General features: G+C 30.2%; 3 protein-coding genes across 12 annotated transcripts; 1 reads left to right on the top strand and 2 right to left on the bottom strand.

Moving 5' to 3' along the window:
• Positions 1-1171: 1171 nt before the first annotated feature.
• Positions 1172-14309, top strand: LOC105837672 (endoplasmic reticulum-Golgi intermediate compartment protein 3). 10 transcript variants are annotated; one of them, XM_012682635.3, is made up of 8 exons: positions 1172-1500; positions 2714-2872; positions 2929-3063; positions 3330-3370; positions 3446-3513; positions 5913-6136; positions 6230-6358; positions 13537-14309. In XM_012682635.3, the coding sequence occupies exons 1-8, from the start codon at positions 1371-1373 to the stop codon at positions 13872-13874; spliced, it is 1224 nt and encodes a 407-aa protein (XP_012538089.1). In that variant the 5' UTR covers positions 1172-1370; the 3' UTR covers positions 13875-14309. The 10 variants fall into 10 exon arrangements, with proteins under 10 accessions (XP_012538089.1, XP_036148099.1, XP_028046173.1 ...); XM_028190372.2 differs by having other exon boundaries at positions 1173-1500; positions 2807-2872; XM_028190374.2 differs by having other exon boundaries at positions 1173-1549; positions 2807-2872.
• LOC105837673 (reactive oxygen species modulator 1) lies at positions 6366-10279 on the bottom strand. The gene is made up of 3 exons (XM_012682640.3): positions 10034-10279; positions 8378-8516; positions 6366-6590 (listed from the first exon to the last, which is right to left on the bottom strand). The coding sequence occupies exons 2-3, from the start codon at positions 8506-8508 to the stop codon at positions 6482-6484; spliced, it is 240 nt and encodes a 79-aa protein (XP_012538094.1). The 5' UTR covers positions 8509-8516; positions 10034-10279; the 3' UTR covers positions 6366-6481.
• Positions 14310-14509: 200 nt separating the features above from the next.
• LOC105837675 (transcription termination factor 3, mitochondrial) lies at positions 14510-24267 on the bottom strand. The gene is made up of 3 exons (XM_012682643.3): positions 23604-24267; positions 17001-17651; positions 14510-14822 (listed from the first exon to the last, which is right to left on the bottom strand). Exons 1-3 carry the CDS (start codon positions 23824-23826, stop codon positions 14545-14547), a joined length of 1152 nt encoding a protein of 383 aa, XP_012538097.1. The 5' UTR covers positions 23827-24267; the 3' UTR covers positions 14510-14544.
• Positions 24268-25387: the final 1120 nt, after the last annotated feature.

Below are 25387 nucleotides of genomic sequence, written 5' to 3'. Positions count from 1 at the left end.
CGAGTATCATGATATATCTTTCTCTCTCGCACAGATCTTGGACACACTTTCGGTCTACATGAAACCATAGCAATTCCTCCTCCATGTATATATACTCAAAGGTTTACACCATGGTGGAAGAATGTAAGATGTGCTCGTTCTTGAGACGAATTTGGGATAGTTCTGCGCAGGGTACCAGGTACGGCCATATTTCAACGTCACAGGCATGGCTGCGCCCATGCCGCCCATGGTCGGACGTTGCACGTCACACATGTCGCACGTCGCGTAATTAATAAAATCGCGTATGTTACGTATGCTGCCGCATCTCCAGGACAGTTAGGCCGAAGGCAGAGAACAAAAACGTCGTAAGTCGTAGATGCCGTAGTATACTATTCTAGACTCTAGAGTAGTAGTATATTACGACTTAAGCGGGTCACACACACACTTTCCGTAGAACGTAACAGTAAGGTTTTGACCAATCACGTACTTGATTTAGTCGCTTACTGTTACGGTCGCCCAATTCAACATGTCGAAACCTTACTGTTACGTTCTACGGAAAGTGTGTGTGACCAGCTTTACGTTTTTCTCTGCCTTACCCTACGACTACGACTACGACACCTACGTCTCGTTATCTGCCTTCGGGTTACACGACATTGGCCTAGTTTACATCGTGCATTTGATACGCGTATCAAATAGTAAATAACTAGTGAATGTGTTTAATCATTGGCTGATCAGCTTAAATTCACTACTTGATACGCGTACCAAGTGCTCGGTGTAAACTAGTAGATAGTTACATGAAAATTTTCACTTTTCACGTTTTCGCCCTAATGATATATTCACACAAACTTGCATAAGCGCATAAGCATTTGCATAAGGAATTCGATTTTGTCTATTTTCTTATGTAAGTGCTTGTCGACTTCAGAAAAAATCAATTTTCTTATGTATGTATATGCTTATGCGCTTATGCAAGTTGTGTGGATATACTATAAGAAAAAAGTTACATGATCGCTGCCTTGAATTAGTTTATCCTTCTTCTACTTTTAATGAGTAATGAAGATGGACTGATGCTGGTAGCGCTAATAGCGTCTCCCCGAATGCACCCATCATGTTTAATAAAAAATATTTAATATCTATATAAATAACTAGCTAGTTCAGCTTTCTAAAAATTTGACAGTCAATTATTTCTCTACAAAGTTTCATAAAAATCTGTTCATTTTGATTTAGCAGCGGAACTCTAAAGAATTTTACAACGGTTGCTTGCAAAGCTGCTTTTTCTGCTGAACGCAGTCATTCTCTGCTCAAAGTTGTCTCCGCTGAATTCAGCCCAATTCAGCCAATGGCATGTTGTCTACTACGTTTTGAGGTGGAAGGCAGTGGCGGGGCGGCTTGTCATGAATCGTAAACGTATCGTAGACATACAGGAAAATCAAGGAAAACGTTCGACAGCGACAGGTAGAACGTTCGCCTTACGCTATCGCCGGGAAAATGCAGATGCTACGGCACCTGGACGTGCATCCGAAGGTACGTGAGGAGGCCGATATCCTCGTGAGAACCTTCAGCGGCGCCATCGGTAAATACAGTACTGTTTCCCTATCCGTCATCGGCGAATGCGAGAATTCGCCGGAGAATTATTCTACGACAACCGTAACATGTTCACATTTCGCTGCGCTAAATTGTTAATTGCTTTACGTGGAATTAAGCAATATCAGTAAATGCTTAATTTCTTAAGGTCTGTTTACACCAATATAAATTGTAACTTTAGTCTCAGTTTAACTTATTTTTTATCTTCTTTCGAAGAAAGAAGTAGATGTTTTAATTTTTTTTCTAATTGTTAGAACTTTTATCTTGGTTTAACTTATTCTTTATATAGTTTTGAGAATTAGAAAAAAATAGAAAATTAGAGATCAAAGTTAATCTACATTAGTGCAAACAATCTTAAAGTGCTTAAATATTTTGTTGATTGAAATACTTTTATAAATTATGCTTTTTTATTAAGATTTCAGATAGCAACATGTTTATGGCTGACTTCTTGCTCATATATTATATACTGCTGTCATACCGAACAAATTGTTGGCAAATTTGTACCTTACAGCTTCAACACAATATTATCGGCAAATTAACAATAATGTAGACTCAAATTTTGTAATATAGTATATGATAATAGGGTCAAGTTAAATAAGTTCAAAAAAGATTTAAGATAAATATATAGTTTATTAATGATATACTTATTGCATTGTTTATACTAAAGGCCATTGCACATACACTTCTGTAATCATAACCATAAGATTTCAATCAATTATATTGTTCAAATCAGCTGTAATCGACCGAATTAACCAATTGTATTGCTCAATTTCTTATGGTAACGATTACAGAAATGTATATGTAATGGCAAAAAATTATATATTGCTTAGTATTAGTTTTAGACCAGTTCAGTGTTACTTCATTTTAGTGTTAAATTTGTTATAGGATAATTTTACTGTTTATTATAACCAATCACTGATTTGTGTAATTTGGCTTAGATACATTTTGTTATCTGGAATATTTTATATTGATGTCCAATGTTTGAACTTATATTCCTTGTTGCTTGCATACATGTGTATTTGATAAGGACTATACCTATAGCTGACAGTAAATCAAGTGCAGCTTGATGTGTCGGATCTTGTTATAATTGATAAGAATCACTGACTGTTCATATCACACCAGTGTAAATGATGAAATAATAATACCTTTTCAGTTACAATCATTAGTACAATCATCATGGGCATACTGTTTTTGTCAGAGGTAAATTATTATCTTACACCAAGTATGAGCGAGGAATTATTTGTAGATACATCCAGGGGTTCTAAACTGAGAATCAATTTGGATATAATAGTCCCTGCTGTGTCTTGTGATCGTAAGTACAGATTGCACTGCTGGTGCATAGACAAAGAAGGCAATGTCAGTTTCCAGCATTTCAGTATTTTGCAGTTTTATCGATAGACGCCATGGACACGACGGGTGAGCAGCACTTGCACATAGAGCACAATATTTTCAAGAGACGGTTAGACTTGAACGGCAAACCTATAGAGGATCCACAAAGAACAAGTAAGCATAATGTTTCTCTTAAGCATCAGTCTCAATAAACACATAAAAATAACTTATAATAAATAATTAGTAACATTCATAAATAAAAACTATATTTTTATCAAATCTGAATAAAAAATATTAATTCGCGATTTATTATAAATCTTATTAATATTTTTTCTGAACAGTCATTTACTGGTGGTTGTTCAGTGATTAATGTAGTTACTATGTTTTTCTATGATTCTATGTAACTACTTAGTCATATATCTAAAAAAAATTTATTGCAGATATTACAGATGCGAAGGCTGTTAGTAAAACTACAGAGAAGGTAACACAGGGTTTCTATAGGTATCTTCCGACCAAAATGTCCGTTTAGTTATTATTGGACAGAACATTTTTACAGGCAGTGGAGATTGGTTCCACCACAGAGGTCTGTGGCGATTGTTATGGAGCAGCCACAGACACTATGAAGTAAGATTATACTTGCATATTGAGGTTGAGACTTGTTTAAAGGCATATTTTAGTTTACATAGAAAAAACAGTATCAACATTAGTATAACATTATAACTAAAATACTTAACATTGTTTCTAAAATATTCAGAATATAACTTTTTACTTAGATGAAACAACAACAATCTTGTTTATATATAATTTAATATTCTTTAAAGAATTTAATCTTAAACATTAGCAAAATATTATATTTTTATTTTAATATTTAATAGTTATCTAAAAAATGCAGTTTGATATTTGATAATGATTAAAAAATTCTAATTTTTTATTTTAAGGTGGTTCTTACATGTAACGAAGTACTGCAGATTTAGCTCTTATTTACAGGAATTATTATTTAAGTGTCAATACACGCTCGTGAAATATGAAATAAGCTTGCCGTACATATATGCTAGAAAAAGTCTCTCAAAGTTTCGAAATTTAGTTCATATGGGAATTGTTCAATTTTTTATTGGAAGTATAAGCTTTTCTTTTAGTAATTACTGAGCATATAAATAAAAGTATTAGATTATAAAAACCTGAATTACAAGCTTTCTAATAACCACATACAATATGTGGTGACAATTTATTATTAATATTTAATCTTAAAAATCTTAAAATATGTGAAATCGCAGATTTTGCGGTTCATGTTGTGTGTATGTCTTTAATGTATCTAATCTGCAGATCTTCTACACGACTTTCTTTTCTTCCGAAAATCTTAAATCTTGTTCCTTGACTTATTAATTATTCTGCCACTTTGTTTGGTGTTTACATATAAAACTAATCTAGACCCTTTTCTTTAAGAATACCTTAAACTGTTAAATCTAAATGACATTTACAAAACTCAAATCATATTGTTAAATATGATTAAAAAATACTTTAATTTAAAAGAAGCTTATTGAATTTAAAAACTTGTTGAATTTATCTTAAAAATAATTTTTTTAGTTATTTATTCATGTATCTTGTATATGAATAAAATAATTTAGAAAATTTGTGTCTAGACTAGAGAGTCGTCCATGAACCTCCTTAAGATATTGTTTCTTTTATTTTCTTATTTTATCCTCTTAATTATTTATAAAAATAACCATATTTTTTAACAAATGTTTTTCTTAATAAAACTACAAAATTATTTTAAGCAAATTATAGGGGAAAACTTGGTCTAAATGGCCTGTTTCTCAAGAATTTTTTTTGAAAAATGTAATGTGTAGATTGATTTGAAATTTAAGGTTGTTATGGAAGGCGGCTTGAAAATGGTGTCTGAAAAATGCGCCGTGCAGCGTACAAGTCGCAAAAATGATCTGAAACAGAAAATTTAAACTGGGTTTTTTTGTTTAAGCAAAAACGTTCAGCATGACATTTTTATTTCATTAAAATTTGCAAAAATAAAGTTTTGAAAACAGATTTTTTTAACAATTGTTAATAACATTTTAAATTAAAAAATTAAAAATTGGAGCACGTCACGCTGAAATTAATTATCTGTAGAATATTTATACTAAATTTCATCAAGAAAGATAGTTTTTGTGCTACGGTATCTACAAACTGACACACACGCACGCACACACGCGCGCGCGCGCGCACACACCTAACACACACACACACACACACACACACACACACACACACACACACACACACGTATGTATGTATTAGGTGTGTGTGCACGCGCGCGCGCGCGTGTGTGCGTGTGTGTCAGTTTGTAGATATGTTGTGTGTGTATATATATATTGTAGATATTTATTAAATATATATATAAACTGATATATATATATATATCAGTTCGTGTGTCAGTTTGTAGATATTTATTAAATATGTACAAGTAAATATATAATAGCATAGAAGAATATATGTAAGTTTTTTAAATTTACAAAAATAAGTCATTTTTTTTACACTACAGAAAAAAAATATATAGCTAAATGTTTATTAATTTTTATGTAAAATTAGAAACAAATTTTTTATATTAATTGATGATAATTTCTGAGGAACTATTGAACTTAACAATTGCAGTCTTTATGTATATATACATGTCTTTATTGCACTAGAGTTATTGCAATATCTATAAATTACCCTTTTTTCATACATGTTAAATTCAATCTTGTTAAAAAATTGATACTTGTTTTTTAAATTTATGCTATTTTTATAATTTACAATATTTCTCATTTATAAATTTGAAAACTGTTTGTCTTTAAATCTATATAATTTAAAGCTAATGAATATGTAGTCAACCAAAATTTATAAATATTTATTAACATGCAGATGTTTAAAAGTGCAAAAAATATGTACAGCAATTTTCTTAAAAACAAAATCCTAAAAAGCATAATTTTTTCATGTTCTAGATTAGAATATCTTTTTTAACACATTTATAAAATTTCGTTTTGTCCGTACAGATGTTGCAACACCTGCGAGGACGTTTGGGAGGCCTACAGGCGCAAAAAGTGGGCGCCACCAGATCCAGCTGATGTTAAACAATGTCAAAACGACAAGTCCATGGAAAAGCTCAAGCACGCCTTTACGCAGGGCTGTCAGATTTATGGTTATATGGAAGTGAATAGAGTCGGTGGTAGTTTTCACATCGCGCCAGGCGCCAGTTTCTCGGTCAATCATGTTCATGGTGAGCTAACGAGACTTGACAGTTTTTTTCTTATCTTATATTTCTTGTACCATGTTCTCATAGTACTGTGCTTTATTCTTTGATTTGTCGCAGTGCATGATGTTCAACCTTACACCTCATCTCACTTCAATATGACACACAAGATCAGACATTTGAGTTTCGGGCTCAACATCCCAGGGAAAACAAATCCTATGGATGATATGACCGTAGTCGCCTTGGAAGGTATGTCTTCATTCTCCTTAATGCTATTTTTATTAAAGACTTAATGATTCGCGATTATATAATACAATGCAAACAGTTGTAACAAAAAAAGACTGTAAGATAACTCTATGGTAACTCCGTGCACTAGCATCGTATCCCTGTTCCAATAGCCATAAATGTGCCAAACGTGCCGCCACCTTGAAGCATCACTTTGCCGACGTTGTTTAACAGTTCTCTCCCCCTCAAACCGTATCTGGAAAAAACGTTATGATCCACATGTATTTATCTAATGCCCCTATCAGATTACACATTGCAGATTGAGAATTACGAATTAAAGATTGAAATTTAAAATTAGGAATTTGTTTTGAAGATTTTCGGTATTTGAATTTCTAATACTTCAAGCTTCTAAACTTGGCAGAATCAATATTATTAATTTAATATAATAATAATAGTATCGCGATAAGCACATTTACAAACTTATATGATAAAATCCAACAATTTTTAATGTAATTGTGTTCTTAAATGAAAAAATATGTAATTTTAATCACTTTTTATCAATTTTTTGCTTTAACTTTTTTTAAGATGCTGGCGAAGTCAGTTTTACAGATTGAATTGACTTGTGTATGCATGTAATATCAATATAGTAACATATTTCTATAAATGACTACCTAGATAACGCATGTGTGCACAAATTTTCAGACAAAATTTTCTCTTATAATAAAGGATTATTTTTTAGGATTATTTCTAAAAGCGCAATATTGTCCTTTTATATAAGCTGTGTTCTGATATTACTGCCAGTACTGAAAATCTATAGTTTCCATTATGTACATTATAGATTTTCAGTACTGGCAGTAATATTGGAATGCAGCCATAATTTTGATGGAAGAGTATGTTTGCTTGACAAAGTCTAAAACTTTTATATATAGCAAATATTGTCGTGAACGCAACAGCAGTTAATAACAAAACTGTCTAACTTTGTTTCATTTTTTGTATTCAATTGTTGATTCCATTTTACGTTATTGTCTATACTTAAAAAAAATAGACAAATGTTTTTATTTATTACACAGAATTGTCACAAAGTGAAAAAGAATATATAATTCTGTGTAATAAATAAAAAGATTATTTTGTCTGAAAAAATGTTGTGTAAAACAAATCTGTTGTCAGATCATCTCTCTAAAATTATTTTGTTTATGCTAAGGAAGATTTAATGTTAATCTATAATGAGTTTTTTGCTTTTCGCATATTGCCTTTTTGTCTTTTCGTGCACTATTTTATCGGCAATCGTGTTTTTTGTCTCTTTCGAAAATGAATTTTTATCTCGCCAATTTTGATAAAATTAATAAAACAATGCACAAAGAAATAAGGCAAATAGTGAGAAACAGGAAGCAAAGAGCATCTTGTATTAATTTTTAATAAATTACAGATTAATCTTTAGTAAAATTGAAATATTCATATTAATTTATTATTCTTTATTAATTTACTTGAACAAAATTGATTTTTACTTTTTTAATCTTCTTAATTGGATCGTATCATTAACAATTATCTTTCCTTATTTGCATATCTATCGAGTCTAATTATGTCAAAAATTCACTTCACACAAATTATTCAATAAGAGAACCGCTCAACTCTATTTAAACTAATACATTAAAATATATAATATTGTAATATTTCATGTTATAATACTTCGAAATTATAACTTAGCAATAATTTCATATTTTTTGAGATGTGTGTATGTAATTAATAAACGGATGTAATTAATTTTTTATTTTATTATTTTTTATAATATTTTTAGCATTTTTTGATTAAATTCGTCGTTTATACAAATATATTTTTCAAAGTTTTGAAGGCACCTTTAATTTCGAATTCTTTACAAGTTTCAAATTTTCGAAGTCAAAAAAAGAAACAGCGCTAATAAAATTTAATCAATCACAACAATGTGATTTAAAATTAAAATTATCTGATTGAATTCTAATTCTGCAATTCTCAATCTTCAATAAATCTAATACAGGTAATGCATATATGTTTTGGGTTTCCTTATACCTGAGGGCAGAAAATCCTCCAAAAAGTGCGCCAGAAGCCATCCCCACACAAAATCCAATTGTGAAACCTAATTTCATTCTATCGAAGCAAGATGGTCCTTGCTGATAGGCTCCTCCAGGTACCACTGGCATCTTACAGCCTGTAAAATAGTTGTAGTTCCAGTGTTTGCTTTGTTTCTGTGCAAACCATTCTTTTCAATCTTAAAATTAATCATGTACATTTAAGTATTTTACTTAACTTGTTAAGTATGGTTGCATTCAGAAAATACTACTGATCACTCAACTGTTGAGTGAGTGCTCACTAAACATGTTGAATTGCGCTCACTGATCAGTGCATTCAGAGAACGCTCACAAAACAGTTGTGCAACTATTGTGTTTTCGGAACGCAACCAATGTAATTGTATAAGTCAACTGGAACTTGTATATCGTATTTGCAATAAACAATCACAGTTTTGCCTAAACGTTTTTATAAACTTGTACAAGCATGCTTGTATATACAGTTTAAGGTAATTATGTGAAACATATTATATATCAAAAATAGCTCTTTAATTGAAATACAAGACATGGTAATAAAAAAACAATAACCAATTATTTTATAAAATTTTATAAGAACAGATTTTAAAGAAAATAAGTGTGATAAAATTATTTGCTACATAAAAATTTGTGAAAAATTTTGTTTTCATATATATTAATATTAATTGAGCAATCTTGAGTACAGAAAGAACAATTCTTTTGTATACAATTCAACATAATTTTGCAAAACTTTTATTCTCAATACTGATTGGTTTAAATTAAGTTATATGTGCTGATTTATTTGAGCAAGCTAATTTGGTTTGTCAAGTATAACAAATGTTTTATTTGTTCCAGCTGTTTGCGCAAGTCAAAATAACTAGTTTTGTTATCAATATACTTCAATAAATTTCTTGCACAAGCCTGCTTGTACATGCAAAGAATAAAAAATTAATAGTCATAAGTCATGGTATTCATAGTCTAATCTTATTTCAAGATTGTATTTCAAGTAATATCTTAAAATGCTGATATGGTACTGGTTGATGACATTTATAATCATCTTAAATACTTAAGATGCTATCAAATAATCACAGCAGTATTAGCATCTTAAGACATTAGATGACTTCAGACGATTTAAAGGGCCATCTACAATAGAGATGATGTAGCAGTAACATACAAGCCGGCTATCATAGAGAGGCGACCAAAAACTAACCTTGAACGCCCGAACGCTCTGATAAGCATGCTCAATGTTTGATGTAGGCTGTAAGCAATAAGGCAGTACGAAATAAAAATATTTTTTACGACTACTGCTACGGCCTACGACTCTCCATTGTAGATGGCCTTTTAAAATAAGATTAGACTATAAATACCGACTTATAATTGGTTAATGACATCTTAAGACAGCACTTGAGGTGATCTTGAATATAAAACTCGACTATGATTACTAACCACAATCTTTCCGCAACGGAGGGAGGGCTTAATGAACTGATAAATTAAATTCACTTTCCCTGAACAGTTTTGTGGATCCTTTATCTCCATGGGACAATAAATGGGAAATTTTTCCAAATTTTAAATAAAATTGAAAAAATGTTTATCAAGTTTATTGACACGTACGCACACATGCAAAATTGATTATGCGTGTACTTACTATTAAAGTGTCCGTTGAGTGATCTTGCAGTGAACGCGGTCGATCAGGAGTGATTTAGTTTTACTTTTCAATTTTGGAACTTAAGTTGATCACTTGATCTTGTGTAATCGCCGGAGCCTCTCAACGCATCGTATTATTCGTGCTATTCGTACTCTAATAATCACTCGTATCGGGAAGGCGCCATGATGCTTCGCAACGTGACGTGAGCGAAGACTGCTACGAATACTACTGCTACAGTGCTACCATCTGGTATTTCCGTTTTCGTCCGTATGTACAACATACCATTCGTATAGCGGGAGATTCCAATTGCGCGTACATAAAAAAGAAAAAAAAATGACCGAAAGTAATATTGTATTGTATTACCATCTAATTAATATTAAATAATAAAATAAATTTAAAAATATATAAATTGTATCATAAATAAATCAATAAAAATAAAACAAAGTAATATCATTAACAAAAAATTAAGAGTATCAAATTGCTTGACTGCGAAACGTCGAGATAAAAAACTTAAAAAAATCTATTGAAGGAAAAACTATGGAATAAAAAAATCAAGTTGAAATTCATCGTTAATTTTAAGCCTTGTAATTTCTAAGCTTAAAAAAATGCAATCTAACCTTTATTTTATTTTACAATAATTCAGTTATTTTTTCTAAAGTCCGGTTCCACAACTCACGGTTAAATTAACTGGCCGATTATTCCATTGGAATTGACCAATCGTATTTGTTAATTTTGCTTAACGACAAATACGATTGGTCAATTCCAATGGAATAATCGGCCAGTTAATTTAACCGTGAGTTGTGGAACCGGGCCTAATAGATTTTTTATTTTTTTATCAGTGTCTTTTTGCGATCTAGCAATTTGATACACTCTTAATTTTATTTCTATTTATTTTTTTTTTTATGTTTATAAAATAATTTATTTTATGTAATTTATACATATTTTATGATTTACGTATATTTTATTGTTAAATATTAATTAAATAGTAATACATAGCAATGACAGTTTTGATTATTTATGTTTGGTTTTCTCCTTTGTGCATTGATAAAGTTCTTTTTTCCAACAATATAGCAAAGAGTTTCAACTCAGAGATCTAAAAAAATTATAAAATATTGGGAATATCCTGATATATATGGCGAATTCAATTGGGTGCACCAGTGCGCACTAGTGCGCCCTCGTTTATAGCGTTTTCTGGGAAAACTAGTGTAACACTGGTGCGCACTGAGTGCAATTTTATTGCTCCACTGTAAAAATCAGTTCACATATTTTCAGTGTTTAATGTTCTACTGACAAAATTGATGCAAAAAAATTGCACCGAGTGCAACTTTTGCTCCACCGTCTTTCGAGACGGTGGAAGGTGCCAGTGCAAATTAAATAGATGTTATGTCCGTGCTTTAAGGTATTACATTAAAGTATATGTTATTACATTATTTTAGTAAACTTTATAACAATGAAATTGTTTAATTTTTAAACCTGTCTAATGATGTGTTCCACTGAACCACACTAATAGCGTTTTCTACTGGGAAAACTGGTGCAGCATCAGCGCTGTGGTAGATTTCGATGAAAACTTCACTAGCGCAATAATAGTGCAGGTTCAGTGGAACATCCATTAGACAGGTTTAAAAACTAAACAATTTCATTGTTATAAAGTTTACTAAAATAATATAATAACATATACTTTAATATAATACCTTAAAGCATAACATCTATTTTAATTTGCACTGGCACCTTCCACCGTCTCGAAAGACGGTGGAGCAAAAGTTGCACTCAGTGCAATTTTTTTGCACCAATTTTGTCAGTAGAACACTAAACACTGAAAATATGTGAACTGATTTTTACAGTGGAACAATAAAATTGCACTCAGTGTGCACCAGTTTTTCCAGTAGAAAACGCTATAAACCTGCACTATTATTGCGCTAGTGGAGTTTTCATCGAAATCTACCGCAGCATTGGTGCTGCACCAGTTTTCCCAGTAGAAAACGCTATTAGTGTTTCGTATTCTGTTGCCTTGTATTCAGAATAGGAAAAACTAAACTGCACTAAACGAGGGCGCACTCAGCGCGCACTGGTGCAATCCAACCGAATTCGCCAATAGTAAACTATTTCTTCTATTCAAATAAAGGAATGAAATAAATTCTTAAAAATTGGTCCATTTTTTGTTTTATTATTGAACGATTATATTTCGATAAATTTTTTAATCGACAAATCTTCAGTATTAAAAGAGATAAATTTTTTCCATAAAATTTTAGCTTTTTTTGTTGAATAATAAAGCAAAAACAGATCAATTTTTAGGGATTAATTTTATATCTCCGTGATGAATTCGGCAAAAAAATGTTTATTATGTATCAAGATATGCTGTATGTATAATATTACCAAAGTTAATTTTTCATAAATTTTTGTAGTTGGAAATTTTTTCTTATTAGAAAAAGTAGAACTTTTTCAAAGAGAAATTAAAAAATGTGTATTGTTCATAAAATGCGGAAAATTGAAATTTTATCTTTTTTAAGAATAGCGAACTTATTTTTGTCAAGAAATAAAAAACTTTGGGTCGCTTTTGGTATCATAATAATGAAAAATTATTAATTTTTTATTATGTATGACAAATATTTATATTACATGTTATTAAAAATTGTTTTTTAAATTTTTTAATACAAATATGTTAAATATTTAAAATGATTGATGCAGTTTTATTCTGAGCCTAATTGTTTTGTAAATAAGTAAACAAATAAATTTTGCTTATTTACACAGAACCATTAATTTCTGCATTGTAATAAAACTTTACACAAGTTACCTTGAATGTTTTAAGTGATTATATTAAAAAATTTAGATTTTTAATATTTATTTTTTCATTTCATCATTATTTCTGAATTATCACAATACAAACAATTATAAAGGGCTCGTTAGTGCTAAGCAAAAATAATACAATAAACAGGTCAATATATCGAGCCAAGACAAGATTCTGCCTCTGACTACCGAACGTTACACTAGTCTTTAGCGCTTTGTCGAATACCCTGTGTATTGTTGCTCGTTTTAATATTGTGTTCCTAAGATCTGTGATCAATATATATAAGTTTACAGTTTTCTACAATATCAGTTTATGTTATTCATTACACGTTTTTCATCGTTTTTGATCTTATAGATTTAATTTAATATGAAAACCGTAATAGATTTAATTTATTTTTTTAATTATATTTTTATTATATTTTTTCATTATTGGATCATATTAGTAGATTATACAACCAATGTAAATTATTATAAATTAGGTAACACAGAAAAAGTAATTAGGTTATGGATTGTTAATATATTTTAACTGTAGTAGTGTGTGATAAAATAAAAATATATAGTATTAATAAATATAAAAAAAAAAAAACGGAATATTTACTATTGCCAAAGTCTGAATCTTTGATGATTATTCATATAATGTAAATTATTTATATTTTATACATATTTTATAAACACCTAATTTTGATTATATAATATACAATGCGGTTTTTTGTTTTTAGGTGCTATGATGTTTTATCACTACATCAAGATCGTTCCAACAACGTACGTACGTACGGACGGCTCGACTCTTCTTACGAATCAATTTTCTGTGACGCGGCACGCAAAGCAGGTATCTTTGCTCACTGGCGAATCTGGGATGCCGGGTATATTCTTCAGCTACGAGCTGAGCCCACTCATGGTTAAGTACACCGAGAAGGCAAAGTCGTTCGGACATTTCGCGACGAATACCTGTGCAATCATCGGTGGCGTCTTCACCGTCGCCGGTCTCATCGATTCACTGCTCTATCACTCAGTGCGTGCAATACAAAGGAAGATAGAGTTAGGGAAGTACAATTAAATATTTTACGGTGCAGCAGCATCAGTTATCACTGATCCTGAAATTCCGTCCTTTTCTTCTTTTTATTAAAATCGATCATGTAAAAAATTGTATTTTTTTCAAATAAGCAAGTCGCTGAAAATGGATGGGGATTAGTGTTAACCACTGATGCGGTCTAGATGAATAATAATTAGTTTATGATTAATCAAGGAAAAGTATTATTAAATAATTTCTTCTATTGGAGACTAAATTTTCTGGATTTTTCTCGCGGCTTTCATTCAGTACGACTCATTTCGCGTTTGTATTACAAGTATCGCAAATTTGTTGAAATGATACTTTGTTATAATTGAAAATACCTTACAGTATCTTTATATAATTATAAACATACTTCAGAATACCTTACAGTATTTTTGTATAGTATAAAAACGAATTATATATAACTTATTATTAACAATAGTATATATTTTATTCACTTTTACTTTTTCACTTTTTATTTCAAAAACGATGATTGTAATTTTAATAGCATTCGGATGCGATGTAAAAAAATTTATTTATACACAATGTACATAAAAAACAGCAAAATATATACGAAAGCCTATTGAAATCTCGTGGAAGCAAGAATATTGCTTACCAGAAATAATTCGGAGAATGAAAGGTGTGTGTTAACCATTTATTAACATTTATTATAATATTAAAATGTTTTGAGAAATTCATTGTAAATGTCAATAGACGTATTTGCGATGTCTCTGCAGAAGTCCACGTCTGTACCACTAACCAAGGCTCGCGGTGAAACATACATTGGTTTGGAAGGATCGTATTGCGCCTTCTTCAATTCTACTAGAAACAAATGTCTTTGTTCAAGTCTGGTTTTCCTACAGAGTAAAATATGCGGCATCCGCACGATAAAGTCTCGCTGCAATTGCATCTCATTATGAGCATAATCGAACGTGCTCACCAATCTTTCGCGATCTGAAACAACGATTTAATAAAAGTTGGTTAAGGATATATTACATATCTACATTTCTAAAATGATGAAAAAATTACGGATTGTTCTGTATTGCATTTAAAAGTGATACAAAAATTATTTTAATAAGCAGAAATGTATACTTTAATAAAAAAATATGTATTAATGAATAATGACAAAAAATCTGAATTTTTTATAAAGTACTTTAAATGTGTAAAATGATTTATGTAAAGTTTCGCTATGGAGATTAGTGCCATATATAAATGAACAAAATTTGTCTATTTATTTATGGAACAATTAAGCTCATGAATCATTTATTATAAAATTATACATAAATTATTTTAAAAATAATAAATTGATAGATTTATTAGTCGACTGTCTGGCAATTCGTTTATTAGAGACACAACGTTTCGACCATTGATTTTGGTCCTCTTCAGGTGTACATGCGAAGTTTAATTAAGACATAACAGTTTATACGTTTTCGCACCAGCGAAGATAAAACATGTTCTATAACACAACGTCACAATACCCACGGTTACTTAAATTTGATATTAAAAAATATTAAAATAAGATTAAAATGTAAATATTGAGAATGTTCAAAACTTACATGTCATTTTTAACATGATATGCACTAAAAGTAAATTGCGATTACGTATAGTGTATTATATGTCGCAGAACTTATATCTAACGCAGAGACATGACAACTCACGTCACACGAGTAACAGGTCTGTGAGACGACTAAAAGTCAAATGCCAGATTTTAAATATTAAATTAATTATCTATTAAAAATCTGAACACCCTGTATAACAGAATAATAACGACGACTTAGTTCAGATATCCGTACATTGACATTTATTTTTATTTTTAAAATTAATATTTAAATATTAATTTTAAAAATAAAAATAAATGTCAATGTACGGATATCTGAACTAAGTCATCATTATTATTCTGTTATACAGGGTGTTCAGATTTTCCGTGTCTTTCTGTAGATTGATAGAAGAGGACCAAAATCAATGGTCGAAACATTGTGTCTCTAATAAACGGATTGTCAGACAGTCGACTAATAAATCTATCAATTTATTATTTTTATATACCACTAGCGACAAAAAGCATCACTTTAATATAAATTATTTTGCTTAAATGCTAAAGTACTTATATGAAAAAATTGAGATTGTCATTATTTAAATTTTAGTGTAATATAAATAACAAATAAAGTAAAAAAATTATAAAAATATTGTTTTTTTAAATAAAAATAGCATATTATAAACACATTTTTCATGTACAGTGAATGCAGGGTAATGAAAATGCAAATTAAAAAATAATGCATTACTTATTATTTTTTAAATAAATAATTATTTCTTTACTCATTAATTATTAAAAAAGTAATGCGTAATGAAAAAAATCGCATTACTTATTTCAAAAGTAATGCGTAATGAAAAAAATCGCATTATTTATTAAAAAAGTAATGCGTAATGAAAAAAATCGCATTACTTATTAAAAAAGTAATGCGTAATGAAAAAAATTGCATTACTTATTAAGAAAATAATGCGTAATTAAGGATCTTGGCATTAGTTATTAAAAAAATATTTTTTAATGGAACCGTAATGCATTACAAAAAGTAATGCATTATTTAGAACCCTGAGTGAATGTATAAAATATATTCATATTAGAGATACCTGAGATTGTTAACACTTTTGATAAATGAGCAAATAATAAAAAATCGTTATTTTTTAGAAAAAAAGGTCTTATTAAAAACAATAAATAAAAAATACAATTATATATAATTATTGTGAAAATAAAAGCCACGATTTTAATGGAAATTCGAAAATGAGAGAAATTTGCTCAGATAAATCAAGAAATCAAGAAATAAAATTGTTTTTTCCTGGTTAAAATATGTCTCAAAATGTTTCTTAGACATTTAGAGCATTTGGTTGTGATTAAATTCAGCGAATCAAAGTGAGTAAAAAAACATTGTACAATCCATATGTGCTCCACAAAATGCACATCTTCCTTTACTTAGAATCAAAAGTAAAAGTAGTATTTTATAATTAATAATTAAATAAATACAAATTTTTGAAGGGTAAAAATCTTAAACTTCCTCCTTAAATACGCCTGTAGTAAGTGCAGTATACCCTTGAATTTATTTGCAAACTTAGCTTGCTACACGTTGCTGTTATGCTTACTCTTGATCCATATTCTAGGCATGGTTAGAAGTATCCTCTTCACTTGTTTCTGTTCGAAACCCATCTCCTCTTTGATACTGAATGTGTTGCCCAACAGATGTACCATCTTGTACGTCACCACTTTGGGTGCCTTGACTGTCAGGATTCTTACTTCGTTGCCATTGAGCTTGAAATTGCTTTGGAAATAACTGAGCCTGTTGTCTATGTCCTTCGTGCTAAACAGGAGCCAGTTGGGATTCTTGCAAAGTATAGTCTGTATCATCGACATGCTGAAATTGTGCGCTCGCAGGTATCTTATCCTCGTATGCAAATCATCCATGTCCTGCTTAAAGATATCTGGGTTCTTCGTAACAAACTCGCCCAGATAGTCAGCGGGTACTCCACAGTCATGCAAGAATCTTATATATGGTTTCACATTTTGCTCAAAATCAAGGTTCAGGATATACTGTACCATTCCTTCCTTTGCTTCGAACTTGTACAGGCTGACCCCGAGCTTTACCAGCTCCTGGATCGTACGCGACTTATTCGCATACTTGGCAAAGCTAAAAGTCGGAGTAAGGGGCGGGCCAATGTCTGACAGGTCCTCGGTGCATGTGTCCAGGGGATGTGGCGGGTTCACATCACAGTCATCGAGATAATCCTCGCGAACGACTGGAACCGTTTTCAAGTCAACGTTCGAATTTAAGCAATGTTAGGTAGTAACTAATAGTAAGGTAGTAACTAAGTCGTAAGACTTTTCGTTAGAACTCGTCGAGAACTACTCGAAACATTAATCAGAACTCGGAACTTTAAAAAAATTTTTTCTGAACTTGATACTGAAAATTTTTTAAGTTCAGTGATCGAAATTTTTTTACAGTTCCGAATAGTTCTGATCGTATTTTTACGCAGTACTCGACGAGTTCTGACAAAAAGTCTTATAAGTCAAAGCGATTCAACGAACGGATTGCGACATGTCACGTATTGGAAGAGTAATCGAAAATTTTCTAAGTTCAGTGATCGAAATTTTTTCTAGAGTTCCGAATAGTTCTGATTGTATTTTCAGGCATTACTCGACGAGTTCTGACAAAAAGTTTTATAAGTTAAAACCATTTAACAAACGGATTGCGAGATGTCACGTATTGGAAGGATGATCGAAAATTTTTTTAGTACGTGACATCTTGCAATTCGTTCGTCGAATCGCTTTGACTTATAAAACTTTTTGCCAGAACACGTCGAGTACTGTCTAAAAATACGATCAGAACTATTCGGAACATTAAAAAAAATTTCAATTACTGAACTTAGAAAATTTTCAGTATCGAGTTCAAAAAAAAATTTTTTTAGAGTTCCGAATAGTTCTAATTAGTTTCGAGTAGTTCTCGACGAGTTCTAACGAAAAGCCTTACGGTTCAAAGTGATTGAGTGACGAGATAAGAAGATATAGGTGTTATTTTTAATTGATATGTGAAACTGTTTATAAAGTTTACTGTTGTGATTATTTTAATTTTTAGTTTAAATTGTTCTTAACTGTCGAGAACTCTTCGAAATAAATAAAATAACAATAGAAATGTCTCAGAACTATTATATCTCAAAATCAAAATTTTAAAAATTAAAAAAGTTTTTTATCAATGGAAATTTTTTTTTACGTATCAGGAACTCTAGACATTTGCAAAAAGAAGCGATAAAACCGTTCAGAACTATTCGAGCTCGAATTTCGAAAAAAAGTTAGTATTTTTTAAATTTTAATTTCCGGTCGTTAATGAGCGGAACTCTTTATATAAATTATAAAGAACTAATATCTTCAATATGAAATGGGAACTCTCATCATAACTACGGAATTTTGATGTTGAGGTGCTAACTTGACACACCCCCCAAGTTCCAGGTTTTCCATAAGCTAATTGTTTAAAAATTTTTCTAATGGTTTTTAATTAATTAATTTTCTTTACCTGAGATGCCAACTACACACACATACATACGCAGACATACGCGCGCACAGACACACGTTTTGTAACAATAAATTTTATTTATATAATTAATTATCAGAACTACTGACAAGGATGTGTCTAAACGATAGAACTCTATGAATTTTTACTTCTTTATGGTCATATATTCGAAATATGGTGAGATGCTATCATATGATTTTGGAAGTTAGCATCTCACTTATGAAAATTTAATGAAAATAGTTAATTTGACGGAACTATCAGGAACTGTAGAACTATGCTGGATGTAAATAATTCTGTAGTTTTTTATGAGATGCTGAACATCGAGATGCTAACTTCACACGTGTATCTTTCATTAATGATGAATATGAAATGAATGAATAGAATTTGAATATTAGAACATGAATGAATTAGAAATAAAAAAGTAAACTTCAAACTTTGTTAATTATAAATTAATAATGGGTGTTCACTAAAATTTTAGATAAACATGCAAAAACGCTTTTCCTTTCTCTTCTTTTCTCTAATTTAGTAAACTTGAGTATTTTCATGCAGAGAAATCTTTCCTGATAAAGAAAATCGTCGCTCAAGTCCTCTTTTTTTAAATTTAATTAAAGAAGACAGATTGTCGGAGTTCGAATTCTGGTTAGAATTCTAGTTTTCGCCAGTAGTGATTAACACAGCGGTAGAGATTTTAGAACTGGCATTTATTTGATTCGTTACAATTTATCACAACGTTTCGGCCCTGGCTTTGGGCCCTTATCAAGTGGTAATTATGAAGACTTATAAATCAGTAACGCTTAAAACTAAAAGGAAAGAACGAATAAAGTCAAGGGGGAAACAGTTGTTCAATAAAATATTTTTGACTATGTTTATATTTGATTCATGGAACCTTCTGTCAGAGAGCAAAATCGCCTGATCAACTAAGCTGGTAATGGTATTAATTTTATATTTGAGCGGATGGCTCAAAAAGAAATTAATATAGCGTCTTGAGGCGGTTGGTTTATGGTACCAATTGGTAATTAGTTTATTGCTATCTCTGATAATGGAAGTATTCAGAAAGTTGATTGATCCATTTTTCTCTCGTTCAATTGTGAATTTGAGTTTTGGATGGTAATTGTTAAAAACATCATTATTTGGAGAAAAAATTTGGCTTGAGTATGATTTTCCATGTCCAAAAAATTAAATTCTGTTATCAAAAGGGACAAAAACAAAATTAATCCTTTGAACAATATAAATGTAGTCTACCAAGTCAACTGTAATGATTGTCCTGTGATATATATTGGACAAATGAAACGACAGTTACAAACATGTATCAAGAAGCATATAAATAATATTAAGAAACATGATAGTCTCCACTCAGTGGTTAGCATACACCGGTTATCGAATAATCACGATTTTTGTTGGACTAATCCACGCATTCTACGTAATGAACAACGCACCCGCAAAAGGGAAGTGGCAGAATTGTTATCTTTATAAAAAAGAACGATAAAATTATTAATTTAAAAAAAGATACCGACAACCTAAATCATATATACAATAGATTCATCAAGGAGACATAATGTGTTTTTGTTTATCTATTTCATATCTCTGTATACTCTAAACGTGTATCTCACTCCAGTTTCACAATTACTGTTAGTCAGTCACAATTCATAGTTTTATTAGACTTTTTATCAAAATTGGTGACTAATTCTCATTCAATTGTAACGAGGTCGGATGCGTAAGTCTGCTCGGATAATGACGTTTAATAAATTATAAGATTATGGCATAGAAAAAAGTTTTGGTTTTAGTTTTGGGAAGATTAACTTTATTCGTTCTTTTCTTTTAGTTTTAAGTTTAAGTATGCGTTACTGATTTATAAGTCTTCATAATTACCACTTGATAAGGTCCCAAAGCCAGGACCAAAACGTTGTGATAAATTGTAACGAATCAAATAAATGCCAGTTGAGTTGACTTTTAAAATCTCTACCACTGTTAACTAAAAAATTTTTTGATGTCGATAAATATGAACATAATAAAGAACAACGTTAAAAAACCGTCGACTTTAGCCCAAGCAGAAACCCGAATTCCCATTGGTTTTCTATAGATTTTGACCTACTGAATACAAATCTGCTATGTATTAATTTTTGGGCAAAGTGAAGGAAACGTTTTTTCAGACTAATAGACAATATTTTTACTTTGTTGCAAGGTCAATTGTTACAGGATCTTTTGTAAAGATGGTATTATAAAGATTTATTCAAGTTAATCTATTCAAATTCAAGCAGGCAAACGTGAAATATATGTTTATATTATATTTCTGACAAAGGACAGGCATCTAGTGCAATAAATTAGAGAAAATAGGTTTGTTCTGGATAGCTGCACTTTTGTACTGGTGCAATAAGTTAGAATGAGAAAAAATATATTTGTCTTATTCTAACTTATTGCAGCAGTGCAGCGACAAAGAACCCAATATACTTGTCTTATTGCACCAATTTAGTAGTATAGTTCAATGCAGCTATAAAGAACAGATCAAATGTTGCAATGTTGCAAGTTGCAGTGCAACGTTACAAAAACACCATAGAGATATAAATCCACAATTTATACCAACACATTTCTAATAACATGACATTAATGTTTCAGAAACATTATAAAATCAAAATTTCGTAATTCAATATAATAATGCATTTTATTAAAAATATTTTATTTTATTAAAAACCAATAATAAAATAATTTTTTTGCAATATTTGAATATAAAAAATAAAAACAATAATCGATTTCTATTTGAATCTAATTGGCGATAATTATATGTAATAATTGCAAAATAATTGCAGATAAAAATACTTAACTTTAAATATAGTGTAATATATTTATTTCTTTAAAATAAAAATATTCTTAGGTTGATATTCATAGTCGATAACATCTTAAGACTTAATACTTGATCTTAAATAAAAAATTCGATTATATGAATACCAGTCTTATATGTAATATTGTGATAAATATTCGATACAGCAACATTGTATTGCAAATTCATTGTATCACTATGATGATTCACTGTAATCTTCTAAAAAGTGAACATTTTATTGTTGCTGCAATCCAATAGCAATGCATTATTCTGCAGTGTAATTGTAATATTGCACTATTAAGGGGATACTAAACTGCTCTGTTTTATCATTAATTTTCGGACACCAAAATCTTTTTATTGATTGCATGGAATTGAAAATCCTTCTCCAAAATTAAAGTACAGATAATAACGCGGTGCGCTGCGATCGATTTCATATGAAAAACGAAAGAAAGTTAGAAAATTATAGTTTTGTTATCGACTTCTGTAGTCGACTCGTGAAAACATTGGCTGCGTATAAAAGTTTTAGACTTTGTACGTATAAAATAAGCATGGAGCGCACTTGGCATTTTAGCAAAGAACAATACTGTGCTTTTAGAATGAGCCTAGGAACCTTAGAAAAAAAGTTTTCGGTGTTTAAGAGGATCCTATTTATTTTATCGTCAGAATTGTACAATTTGTTCCAATGTACAACTTTTTATTGCATTTACAGAATTAAAAATTCTCCACAATTAATTCTAGAAAAGAATTTCTAAATCTATAAAAGAAATACATACAAAATTTTGTTAATAACGTGCTCAAATGACTCTACATTATCGACCTCGATCAAGTTTGACGAGCAGTTTAGCATCCCCTTAAGGCCATCACACAATGTTAGGCAACAAGCAATAGGAATAAGAAATAAAGAGAGAAAGAAAGAAGAAGATCCTTTCTCTCTTTCATTATTTCTGTTCCTATTGCCTGTTGCCTGTCATTGTGTTTAGGCCCTTATGGTAAAAAATTGTTGCAGTGTAAATGCAATCTTTCAAATAAACTAAATTAAACAATTTCCTCTTTCAGTATTGTATGGGATGTAACAATCTGTATGTAATACATAAGGATTCAGCTCATCAGAAGTACAGAACTCGAAAGATAATTAAACACATCAATTTAAAACAATGTATTGTTTTTTATTGTCAATAACTTTTTTTATAAAAATTCACGAATTATACGAAAATGTAATATATACATGGATTTGCATGTCATATTACTGCTAATCAATTGTGCATGATTTTAAAAAATAATCAAAGGAATGATTGTCAAGAGAAGTAGAAATTTAATTTAAAAGTTTCCTAAGTAATACTGAAAGAGATAGGCTAGCTCACCAATTTGCTTGAAACTATACAATATCATGTATTTTTGTGTGTAGAACAAGAAAGTAAGTTAAAAGTGTCGCTCTCAATTAATATAAAAGTTATTAAGTACTAAAGTTGACAGTTGCAGAGTTAGGATTTCTATTATATCGACACAATGTAGATGCACTGACATAAAAGTGCATGAAAATATTTTCTGCTTTAACCAAATAAAAATAAGAAGTACAGTCACAGAGTGTACTTTTATATATATAATAGTTTGTATTTTTACACGTAATTTAGATTATTTATATTTTATGCGTAAACTCATAATCCTATGTGTAATTAATTTAATTTTTTGAAGTGGTTAACTTTAACAATTAATATTTCGTTTTACGAAGTAGAGCGACGATTTTTACTTACAGATTCGTGTTCTACGCACAAAAATACACGATATTGTAAAGTTTCAAGCAATTCGGTGAGGTAGCTCGTCCCCTTCAGTATTACCTTCTCGTGGTAATAAAAGCCTGTTTCAACTTACTCAATCCTGACTTTAGGTTAAGTCGCGGTTTCAACAAGTGATTTCCATCGTCGATCTGCGCCTGTTCCGACAAGACACTCGGTTTGGAGGAAGTACTCTCGATGTTTTTTTCAAGCTTCGACATGCATCGCCTCAGTCCATCGCCTCTTGAAACAAATCGTGTGATTAGATTTGTCGCAACCGGTCGTGCAAACGTTGACACAAACGAACATTGTTGAAACATGTTTGTAATATCACTACATTAGCGTCAACCAATTTGAGTTACAGATCAGCGAACTATCAAATATTTCACTAACTCTTCAAGTATTTCTATTAAAAAACATTCTTAACGATTGTTAACAATCTGTTAACCAACAGATATATATTATTGTAAAGAAAAACACTTGTGCGCGGCCATCTTTCTAAGATCTAGACGCCTCTAGTGGCCTCTAGACAGTCTAGGCATCTCTGTAAGAACTACATAACCAACTTTGCTTATTTTCTCAATGGATAAAATTGAAATTTCATGTAAGTAAAAAAAAGCTATAGTTTTTACCGCCGAGTTAAATGTAGATCATGACAGCAAATTAACAATTTTTTCTCGTTTTTGGAGGAAATTCCACTCCACAGACTGATAGCAATGTGTATTCTTTTATTCTGGAGGATTTCCAAAACTATAAAAGAAATAAAAAGATATTGTTAAACAAAAATTACTATCTTTTTGTTGGTAAAACAGACAACTCCAGCATCCCCAAACTTTGAGCGTACTTTTGTCGATACAGTCATTTTTTTCAAGAATGAATAAAGAAGGATTACACGCTAGCTTTTCTTCACTCAGATAAAATTTTAGCTTAATACATTTCTATTCTGTTCAATAATATATAATAATATTAATGAAAGTATCAACCCCACTTTAGACGATCTATATGTGTATAATTCAGAATCCAGAAGATTATTTTTGTGTATGGTGTAGTACAAAAAAACTTAAAATCAGACTACAAATTAAGATAAAATATATGCGCACGCGTGTGTGTATATTAAACAATATATATTTTTAAATAATATATGAAATATATTTAAGATACACTCTTCTACATTAAAATACACAGAATAGAAGCATGTGAAATTTCAGCTCTCAAATTATATAAAATAATCTTGAAAAAATAATATTGATGAACTTCCTATAAAAACCAAATAAGTCCATTTTTTAATTTGAATTATGGCATTAAATCATTCTTTATTAATAACATTACATCATAAACAATTTTGTTCCGGTAAAAATTACACACACACACACACACACGCACGCGCGCGCACACGCACGCGCGCGTACACAAGAAAAAGATATACAAATATAAAAATTTTAGTAGTAAATATAAAATTTGCGCAAAAACCAAATAAAAGTCCAAAATTTTTTAAATATTTTCTTTTTTATTTTTATCATTGTGTTATAAAATAATAAAAAATGTAAAATATAGTAATAAATAAATAATAAATGTAAAATTTCTGTAAGAATAAATCCAAGCTTTTTGATTATTTTAGATAATTTAGATGAATTCTCAAAATATTAGAAAACCTATAACTTTATTTTCATACTTATTATATATTCAGTAAAAAAATTATCTTACAGTACCGCTGTACTTACGATTATATTGACTTACAAATGTTAGGCAATATCAGATTTATGATATTACTTAAAAATAAACTAACAGATTATAATGAAACTGATTGAGCACTCGTTAATTAGTTACTCAGTGATTCAAATTGAATCAATTTTATAATACTAAATATATAAACAAAATTAA

This window comes from Monomorium pharaonis, chromosome 9 (genome assembly GCF_013373865.1).
Source record: "Monomorium pharaonis isolate MP-MQ-018 chromosome 9, ASM1337386v2, whole genome shotgun sequence".
Lineage (NCBI taxonomy): Eukaryota > Metazoa > Arthropoda > Insecta > Hymenoptera > Formicidae > Monomorium > Monomorium pharaonis.
Note: the sequence above shows the minus strand (reverse complement) of the source record. Positions and strands in the feature narration are given on the sequence as shown.